Source organism: Pyrgilauda ruficollis, unplaced genomic scaffold (genome assembly GCF_017590135.1).
Source record: "Pyrgilauda ruficollis isolate IOZ18807 unplaced genomic scaffold, ASM1759013v1 scaffold24, whole genome shotgun sequence".
NCBI classification, from domain to species: Eukaryota; Metazoa; Chordata; class Aves; order Passeriformes; family Passeridae; genus Pyrgilauda; species Pyrgilauda ruficollis.
Genome location: NW_024523648.1, coordinates 15,252,477 through 15,263,052, shown reverse-complemented (window position 1 = coordinate 15,263,052; position 10,576 = coordinate 15,252,477). Strand labels below are relative to the sequence as shown.

Sequence of the window (10,576 nt, the reverse complement as noted above, 5' to 3'; positions counted from 1 at the left end):
CACACGTGTAAGATGAGGACCAGAATCTGTGAAATACTTTAGGACTATTAAAAGCTGCTCTGTCATGTATGGTCATTAGGTTATTATTCACTAGAAGGTATCCTGTTATTTACTTTATCCCCATATACTGCCAACAGCTGTACCAGAGCTAGGATAACATGCCAAGTTTGATGAATGGGGTTAGAAAGAGGTGGAAAGAGAGCAACTGCTCATTCATATAAATTAAACGGCGCAGTAGTTCAATGAGTATTAGAGCAATGAAGAAGCCTTTTGCTTCTGCAAGCAGAGTTTTTCTGCCCAATTTATCAACTGACTTAGTGAAGAAATAATTCTTCATATTTTATACTTATGTGTGATGGCACTGCCGGTATTACACACAGAGTTAGAGCAACATTCGTTCAGACTCAAACAATGTCTTTTGAGACAGAGGAGTCTACAATCACAAAGAGGGTACAGAAAAGGAAATCAGGACTATAAATATTCTAAATTTTGTGGTATAAAATCTTCTAGATTCTATACTGCATGATCCACCAAAGGACTGGACGTGCAAATTTAGACTAAACAAAGGGGGAAACAGAACAGTGGAATTAATTTCCAGTGGACATCTTAGAGACCACAAGCTCAAAAGGAGATTAGATGAATTCCTAGGAGATTGGTATGCCCTTCAGCTTCTGGTAATTAGCAGCTTAGGGACTACTTGAGCCTATGGCTGCATTTGGACCACAATGCTTAGCAACCCTTCATTGGCCAGAGGATCTCCTGGTAATTACCTTTTTTTTTTTTTTTCTCCTTTACATTGTGCTACAGGCCATTCAAACAAAGAACACAAAAAACCAGAAAAGGGTTTTTGACCTGCTACAGCTGTTCTTAATGTCTTATGTTACATTCTTAATGTTGTCTAAGTGTCTAATGCAACACCAGAGATATCCTTTTCAGGCATACAATATTGCAGAAAGAACTGGATAATTTTGGCATTCTGACATATCCCATAAGTGTGCTGTAGCAAAACACTTATGTAATAGAGGAAAAAAAAAAGTTGCCTAAGTTGTTGAGAATGCATTTCCAAACATAACAGTCTTGCAAGCATATGAAGGACATCTCCATGGCAGCTGAAAAGTATCTCTGCAGTTTCACAATTTGACCTGGACACATCAATATTAACAAGATAGACTGGAGGATGTTGGGAAAAGAGGAGCCAGTTTAATTAAAGAAACTGGAACATCCAAAAATTTAAAATTACTGAAAATTATATCTGTTGTAGATAATTTTAACCAAAACTCTATGTAGACACAGCCTGAAATTATAATTTGAAGACACTAAAAAATAAAGAAGGCCAGAATTCAGTATATCTGCCGATCATTCATCAGAAATCAACACTGAATAGGAAAAAAAAATACAGATTTGCAGGCCTTTGAAAAACACTAGAATATTTTCACAGCTGCTATTTCTGATCTGAGGGAAGATGTCAGTCACCTCATTTATTGAGAGGATTTTTGCAGAGGAGACATAGATAGACATTAACGGTAAAATGTATCCCAGAATTCTGGATTATTTAAATAAATGGTGCTTATTTTTAATCCACTGAGACAACAGCACTGAAACCAGCCAGCAATGAGGAGCTTTCTTTGCCAGGACAAGATATGAAGGCAATCACTCAGACCAACTGCGTATTTCTAAAAACTGATTATCTAACCAACCCAGACCCAGCTCCATGCACACGAGGTGAACTGCACTCACTGAGGAGCTTTGCCCTGCATTCCAAGTGTTTGTAGAGAACAGCACAGAAAAGAGGAATTACAGAGTAAGTACTATAAGGGAAGTACTGTCAACATAAACCACTGTAGTATGCATGATCTATCTTGGGAAAAGAATTAGGGAATGGAGTACAGGCAAAAATCTGTAAGTGGGCTATGGATTAGGCTTTTGTATGGTTCTGCATCACTCCATCCTCTCACCCACACAAGCACATGACACAAGTTCCCCAGGTAACACCTTTTTAACTTCTGGTCAGAAATCTCAGCACTCTTGCCCTCAAAACATGAAGAAGTCTTTTTCAGAAAAAAGACAAATCTTGCTGAAGGCCAGAGTGAGGTGCTCACTCAGGAGACAACCTGCACCCACTGCCCCTGTGTATGCTACCACGCCAGGTGAACCTGGATGCCAGACAAGCACAGCACACAAGATACAGTAGCAGAGGTGTTGGTACCTGTGGCTTTTACCCCGTGACAAAAATCTGTGGGACACTACCAAGTGCTTCAGGCTGCACCTTCCCAGTCTCTGTGGATGTACCTCTGAAGCAGACACAATCCAACCTGGCATGCCAGTTCTCCCTTCCACAACCTCACATGTGCTTCCTACTTGTGTCAGTGTTCTTCAATCTCATTGATTCATTCTTCACTGTGGTCATTCTGAGGTTCCTTCCACGCAGATTGTAACGGTACAGAACAGCACTCATTAGCGGGGCACATTTTATATTTCAAACATCAAGGTGCTTGTAAGGTGGGGAGTGATTAACATTTTAACAGCTGCCCAAGACAATTATGAGGCAGCTCTAAGCAGCTCATCCAATGCACCTCAGTGTCACTGACAGAACTTCCCTCAGCAGGAGCATCCTTGTCAGCATGACAGCAGGCTAAGATCCCCCAGGCACATGGAGGGATCGAGAAAGGGCAAATTCCTCCTTCAATTAGTGCCAATCACACCCTGAAGCATACTGTCCATTACAGACTGCACAATGGCTTCCCACATTCAAGTTTTTCCATGCATATTCTGGCAGTACCTACATAAAACATGAAAGGACTGTGAGATTATTTGGCGTTCTGCATCACTAAAATTAAAATAACTGACAGCTCATGCTTATGTAACAGATGTCACTCAGTTCAATATTGAGGTTTCAAGCTTTTCAACAATTTTTCGAAGTCTGAGTGGCTTGCTTCGTGGCTACAGAAAGCTCCCAGTTTGTGATATCTGCCTCCTCAAATGCTCCCTATGAGGAACAAAGGTGTTTTTTTTTAATGCATAACCAAAGTGACTAATCCCGTATCTCACACAAAGGACATATCTACAACACCACTTGCTAATACTTCAAACAGTTTAGAAATCAAAACATCTAGGTTGAAGCCACAGTATTCATTATATGAATTAAGAAAATAAGCAGTGCAAGCCCAGAGTGGGTTTTATGAAGCTTAATTCAGGGAAACAAACAGAAAAAAATTCCATTTCTATTAAATTTCAATAAGTGTAATAACTGCTGCCAAACACATTGTTCCAAACACTGCAAAGAACATGTTCTATTTGGTAAAAAAAAAATCAAAAATCACCCTATCATGTAGCAAAAATCAGTTATTGCTCTTGAAATATGATAAAGTTCTTTCCTTAAGAGAGGAAAAGATAAAAACCAGGAAACAAGGCAGATTGAACAGTTGCGTCTTATTCAGCCAATGAACGCATGGATGCAAATATATTTTATTATTCCAGCAGCCCTCCTCCTCCAAACAGGGCTCACTGGCACCCGGCAATGTTTTACCTGTCCACATTTGCGGGGGGCTGGTGCGGAGCCCCCGCGCGCACGCAGGCGGCCGATGTCCCGTTGTGCGGCGGTGGCACTGCCGGTGTCCCGTAGTGCGGCGGTGGCACCGCGTGCTGAGGCCCCGCTGCCGGCTCCGAGGGAGAGGCAGGACTGCCTGCGACTGGCAGAGAAAACAGGTGTTTTGCATAAAACCAAGCAGCAGCATCTGCACTGGAGATTAGGGTAAAATATCTTCTACAAAAGCCAGCACAGCAAAGGCCAGTTACAGTTTTAAAAAAATATATAGGGTTCCCACACCCCTCTACCCAACCCCATCTACTTTGTCAGCTTTTTGGGCACACAAACCCTGTTTCAGGTCCAAAGTAAATGTCAGAAAGCCAGATTTCAAAGCCATAGCTTTGTGAGCAAGAATAAACATCTTACAATCCACAACAATGCACAATTCCAACATATAAGCCAGTGGGCAAAAGAGGCTGATATCTGATAGAATGTTGTGCTGGGACTTTTCAAGTAGTAATAGAGAATGGAATAGAGCAAAACTTGGATATTACTCATTCCATACATTGGTATTTCTTGAATCCAGTGACTCAGAAGGAAATCAAGGAAAAAAAAACCCATTGGGAAGGACACTTCCTTCAGTAAGTACCAAATGCCTGCTACAAAACACTGCAGAGAGCAATATAAAATGAGATTATCCCTGTCCCTCATGCCAAAACCATGCAATACATGTTTCTGGCCTGTCCTGTGGTTTTCTTTTAAAGTACAACTACAGCTTTCTGCATTGTATCTAGAGTCCCTCCATTCATATTCAGGTCAGTAAGAGGAAGCAACTGCACCCCACCCTAACATCTGGCAATTACTGTGGCTAACATCTGCCACAGGAATTGCAAGGACAATTCAGTATTCATAGGCTTGGATACATTTATCTACATTACCCAAAACCTCATCTGGTAAGCCCCTCCTTCAGCTGCTCAGTTTCACTGTACTCCAAATGTTTGGGCTGAAGACTTTTATACTGAATGTCTTAGTCTGATCTTTGGCCAGTTTTTATAGGGAAGATACTAGAAATAGGGGTTTCTGTGCTTCTACAAATTGAATAACAGGAAAATATATTTGCTTTAATGTTTAGAAGGAGAAAAAGTTGTTCTGCTTTGGAAATACAGAACAATCTCATATTTTTGAAGCAAAGGCCAAAATGACAAATGACAAAAAGGCAATGGATTTTTTCTGTTGTGTGATCTGGCCATTCCTATAAATGTCTCCTCAGGTTTTGGCAAACAGTAAGACTTAAGAAAAAGTTTTAAAAACAAATAGTTTGTGGAGAGTCAGGGAGATTCATGTGGCTGGAATATACCTTTAACTCAATGGTACATATAGATAATGCAAATTCAAACAGTAGAGCAGCCCTGAGGCTGAGAGCAGTTTTCTCTTTATTCAGTCATTCAAGGACTCTGGCCTTTCCTTAGGCCTGGGGAAATGTAGATCCAAAGTCTCCTCTGCCTTTGGATAGAAAACTACTTTTTGTCTATCTCTAGAGGGAAAGCACTAGCCAACAGTTGTGGAGCCCTCTGTAGTTGCAAGAATTCTTTAAATGGTTTATAACACTTTCAACAGTGACCAAAGACAAAGATGGCATCCCAGATCAGTCCTGTATCAGTAGCTCACTAACTTTTTCCCCCTGAGATAATATGTAAACAAATAACAAACATGGGTAATGAAATCTGCGTCAAAAGGCTTCCTGACAGTACTAATTATAGTGTTCACTTTAAAAATCAAGAAAAAAAGACTGATCCATCAGTCAGTGCTGCTGTCTTCCCTTTCTCTCAACTCAAATACAAAGGAGAAGAAGATTAATGCCATTTAATATGTTATGCTACAGTAGGATAAACCATTTGATAGCTTGAACTTCAGTATCTTTAAACAGTGCTAATTCATGCCTGGTGATTGTTGAATATAAGCTACATTTTATTCTTCTTCCTTTATTATAAGTATATAATAAAGGAAGAAATATATATATGTATATATATTCCTATATAGAAAATTACCTAAAAAGAAATAGAGGGAATAGAGTAGAAGGAAAGCATAAGAGTGTGTTAAGTGCATAAAAGTGTAAAGTGCATGAAAGTGTAAGCTTTTGTAGTAGCTCAATTTTGTCAAAAAAATAAATACAGATCAAGTGAATAAGGCAGCAGGTGTGGAAGAAAGAAGTCGCAGGGAGATGTTTAGAACAATGAACACTTTGTCTTAATGACTAACAAGAAATAATCTTTTAAGAAAATCTGCAACAACCACACCTGAAATAAGAAACAAACTGTAGAATCAGTTTATTTTGTGATCCAAATCACAGATTCATTTACTTTCACTTTATAAATAAACTTGTTAAGAAAATTCCTTTTGTTAAACACCAATGAGACCAAGTTGATAAAACACTGGACTCATTTAGTAATGGTTAACTACCTACACAGAACGGATAAATAATTAATGTCTGCTAAGATTTAATTTATATTCCTGTCATAGTTTTTATTACTGCAGTTAGTGTGTCAAATTTCAAAACTGTTTCCCAAATCATTGTGCTCAGTAGGCATTTATTCATCTGCTGTGCTCAGGGCACAGTTAAACACAATACCTGCTTCTCCAGTAATATTTGCCTTTGATATATGTCCATTTTGCTGGTCATTGGATTTCTACAAAGGAAGCACAGTTTTGTAAATTAAAAATGGCAGTAGGGAAAAAAACAGAAACATGTTCAATATTTACACATGTTAAGTAGCAGCACTGACCTTATCTACAGCTTCTACACGCCTAGTTCTCTTCATGATCTCCTCAAGCCTCTACAATGGAATGTAAAGGGGTAAAATAATGTTTGCTGGCATTAATTTGAATATCTTTCTCCCAAACCACAACTGCTTGTCATTTATCAGCTGTATCTGTTTATTGCAAAAAAAATGAATTATTTATTACTGTTGGCAATATTCCCTTCATTGTCACATCAGGCCTATGAGGACTGCAGCCCTTCTGAGAGCACATTTACATCATTTACTTCCTACTGCTCAGGTGGAAACAGACTGCTAAGGCAAAACAAATCACAGTTTCTCTGCATGGACTGAGTTACCTTCTTCCTTTCCAAGCGCTCTTGCTCTTCTCTTTGGAAATGCTTTTCACGTTCCAACCGAATCCTCTCGGCCTCTTCCCGCAGGCGAGCTTCCTCTTCTTTCTACGTTGGTGGTAAAAGAAAAAACAGCAAGGAAAAATAAGCGAGGAATGACAAGTTTTATACTCTATATCTAATTATGTGTGTCTACAACACCCTGAAAATACACTTTTGGGGTTTACAAGTCACCAAAAAACTTTTCAGATGGAACTGCGCATTTCTTGATTAATCTCCATGTTTTGCATAGCATTAAGAGAGAATAACTAAACAATGGACATCATGTTTGGTTCTGTGCCTGTTCCAGAACACAGCAGATGACAAATAAGGAATAAATTTTCTAGCCTTCAGCATTAAAACAGCAGCCAGGAAAGTATTAGAGAGATCCATCTTTTGTGTGGTGGATTTTTTGAGAGTAAAATGAATGCAGCAGAATGTTTTGTTTGGCCAACAGAATAACTGTTTAATGAGACCAAGGGCAAACAGCCACAGGCCCATTTGCACAAACTTTCCATTTCTATTTTTTTAATGAATCTGGAATACACTGTAAAGGGACCTTGCTCCTTGACTGGGACACTGTTATATGATGAAACTACTACAATAGATCATTTTTTGCATCTCTAACATCCAAAAAAGCCTTGGCCATGTGGTATCTTTGAGAGCCAAATTGAGTTAAGCCTCAGTTTAACATTTAAAAGAAAGTAGCACAGATCTTCTGAAAAAGAAGAATGGAGTTTCTCAGCCATATTCACTAACACAATCCTTTAAGCATTTATTATCAGAAGCATACATTTATACACCAGAAGAAAAACCTTGTGTCTACAAGGCAAATTGAAGTGTTGGATTGTGGAAGAACAAAGCACACACAAGAAGTAAGAGGACATGTGAGAAGACAAGAATCCTATCCAGAATGCTTATCACAGCCTCTCCTGAAGTCAGTAAACCAACATTATGCCCATCAAGAATGAAAGCACTTGAAAAACTTAATTTTCCTTTATTATGTCTTTTGACTGATTTCTGAAGTACTGGGCCAGATAAATGTTCTCCTTGGTTTGATTAAATCTACCCTTTCCCACCAGCCCCACACAAAAGCAGTATTTGACACAGGATTAGAATTCAGCAGAACTGTATCTCCAAAACAGTGAATAGTTATCTTTATATCTGGACTTGCTGTAACTCTTGGGACAAAGAACTCCCTGGTATAACAGCATTTATCAAAATTCCCCAATACAACTATATTTATTTTTTTCATCCCAATTTATGAGGACTAAGAAAGGATTTGTTCAAAGTATATTGAAAAGGGAGAGAGGGGAAAAAAACCGCAAAACTCAACTCTCTACCACATGTTTCTGTCAAGTAGAAAGATCTCCACTCTTTGAACTACTCTATGAAATGAACTATGTCCCAACACTTTTCAGATAGCATTTAAATTGTAGATATTGTTCTAATTTAGGTAAGAAGTGCTGCTACACCCACTTCACTGCCAGCTAGACTGGCCCAGAAATTCCAAGAGGGATGCATACTTGTTTCTGAATGCGCTCCATCTCTTCTTTCTCCTTCTGCTCTCTCTCTTCTGCCTGGCGGCGCAGCCGTTCCTCCTTTTCCCGTTCCTCTGCATCCTTCCTTTGTTTTTCCGCTTCTTGTCTGCGAGCTTCCTCCTCTTCTCGGCGAGCTCTTTCTTCAGCTATCCTCTGGGACAACTCCTCTTTCTTTTGTCTGCAATCATTAAATAAGCATAAGAAAAACAGGTAATAAAAGCAGGGAGAAAAGCCAAACCACCGGGTTCCTGATCTGACAGCACTGCTGCCCTATTCCTAAGCTGTCTGTTCTGCTTCCCATGGGGGCCACACATGAAGCCCTATGGAATATAAGTAACTCTACAATTCAACACCAAAACTTTTCCAGCATATCTCTCCCTAATCCATGACTCGCATACTTTCTGAGTCAGAAATAGTATCTTTGATTAATACATTTCGGAAAACATTCCTTTCTGCTATAACCATATTTGAAACAGTATGCATTTTTGCCACCCATCTCACCTCATGGCAATGATTATTCCTTGATTTAAAAAAAGTATCTAATTCTGCTGTTTTTTGAAGGTTACCTCCTAACCTTACTAATGGCCCCTCAATCCTTGTGTTATGAAGTGAGTGGCTTTTCCCTTCATCTTTGATGTTTCCTGAATTATTTAGGACCTTTAAGCACATCTTCTCAGCTGAAGAATCCTCATCTGCTCAGTAGATTTTCATATGGGAACTGTTTTGTGCTTGTGATCTTCCTTGATGTCTGTCTGCACATTTAGTTTTACTAATTTTACTATTGCAAAGAAAAAATAAAACTCGACATTCAAAACGTAAATTTATCTTGGGTCGTTCAAAATTACATTTTCATTTTGTTCTTGCTTTCTATTAACTTGTAACAGTTCATTTACTTTTTCAACCATGACTCACCTGATACTTTCCTATATTCAACTCTGAACAAGATCTCTTCCCTCAGAAATAATTCGTCCAGAGACCAACACCAGTAGTCAAGTTAGGATTATTTCCTATACACATTCCTTTATGCTTATTAGTACAGCAATTCAGCTTCCATTTTGTAGCTCAGCAATGTAAGATATGTCTCAACCTGTTCACAACTGACTTATCTCACTGGAGACCAACATCATCTCACTGGCCTCAACTCATTTCAAGTTCTTTTATGAAGGCACTGCACAGACACTGGAAACTCCTCTCACTGTAAAAGCTGATTATTCTTTACTTTTTATTTTTGATCTTTCTGACATAGTATTTATTCACCATATTACTCTTATACCACAGCAGCTTTTTTTCTTTAAAACTCTTTTTGAGAGAGTCAGTGTTGTGAGCCTTTTGGAAAGCCAGGCTATTTTAACTGGTTCTGCCTTGCTCCTACCAGCAAAGTGGTTAAAGAAATCCAGCAAATTCCAGAGGCATGGCAGCTCTCCAAAAAACCACTCAACTTGTGCTGTAGCCACAGTCATGTGTATGCAGATGGGCTACTCATTTGCTATTAGAAAGTGAGATGTAACATTAATTACCATCCAAAACTTTTGGGAGGGTGTTGGGGGTGTCTTTATTTTAAACGAGAAAACAAAGAGGTCTAAGTCACAACAGCTGGACACCCAAAGCACCACCCACAACAGAGATCTTACAACTCAAAGTAAGAGACTGTGCCAGTCACGAAGTTGAAAAGAGCCATGCAGATTTCTCTAGTTGGAACAAAAAGTACAGCTTAGTTAATCTCTGAGGAAAAAACAAATCACAACTGCAAGGATCTACTCTCTCCTCCTGTCTTATTTTAAAGCTCTGCTTATAAAAAGTTTTAACCTTACACATCTGCTTAGGTATGTATTCCACCAACTGAAAAACCCAACAGGAAAATATAGTTTTGGGGAGGAACTTGCGCCTTCTGCACTTCAGTGCTGTGCTTCATATATAACAATGTAACAGCAGAATACACACAACAAGCTTCTACATGCATACTTCTACATACTTCTCTACTGCAGAGGTCTAGAATTACCTTTCAAGCTCCTCTCTCTCCCTCCTTTCCTGCTCCTCCCGTTCCCGCTGCTCACGGGCAAGGCGCCTCTTTTCAGTCAGCAGCCTTGTTGCTTCTTCAGGGTCAGTTGTACCTGCAGAGGGCTTGGGCAGTGCTGGGGCTGGAGAAAGAGTTGATGGAGCAGCAGGCAGGGATGGGCTGGCTGCTGAAACAAATGGGAAAGAAAATTAGTTTGTACAGGCACAGTAGCCAAGATGTCACACTCTTGAAACGAACAGAAAATACTCTTAAATGCACTGCAAAGTGTTTTCAAGCTTATGTGGTTTTTTAAATGATTCAGAGGAGGAAGATGTTTCTAGATGCCAGAGGTTCACATACCTTCA

General features: G+C 39.3%; 1 protein-coding gene across 4 annotated transcripts in view; it reads right to left on the bottom strand.

Annotated features, from left to right (window-relative positions):
• Positions 1 to 10,576, bottom strand: part of MAP7 (microtubule associated protein 7) — a 109,792-nt gene that overhangs the window by 4,405 nt on the left and 94,811 nt on the right. For 2 of the 4 annotated variants that reach the window (XM_041470137.1, XM_041470139.1), the window contains exons 11-16: positions 10,215 to 10,398; positions 8,201 to 8,393; positions 6,642 to 6,743; positions 6,310 to 6,360; positions 6,156 to 6,213; positions 3,527 to 3,689 (exon numbers count right to left, since the gene is read on the bottom strand). In XM_041470137.1, the coding sequence (XP_041326071.1) occupies positions 3,527 to 3,689; positions 6,156 to 6,213; positions 6,310 to 6,360; positions 6,642 to 6,743; positions 8,201 to 8,393; positions 10,215 to 10,398 (751 nt within the window). Of the gene's footprint in view, positions 1 to 3,526; positions 3,690 to 6,155; positions 6,214 to 6,309; positions 6,457 to 6,641; positions 6,744 to 8,200; positions 8,394 to 10,214; positions 10,399 to 10,576 lie in introns of those variants that run through there. The other 2 variants (XM_041470138.1, XM_041470140.1) reach the window with 2 other exon arrangements.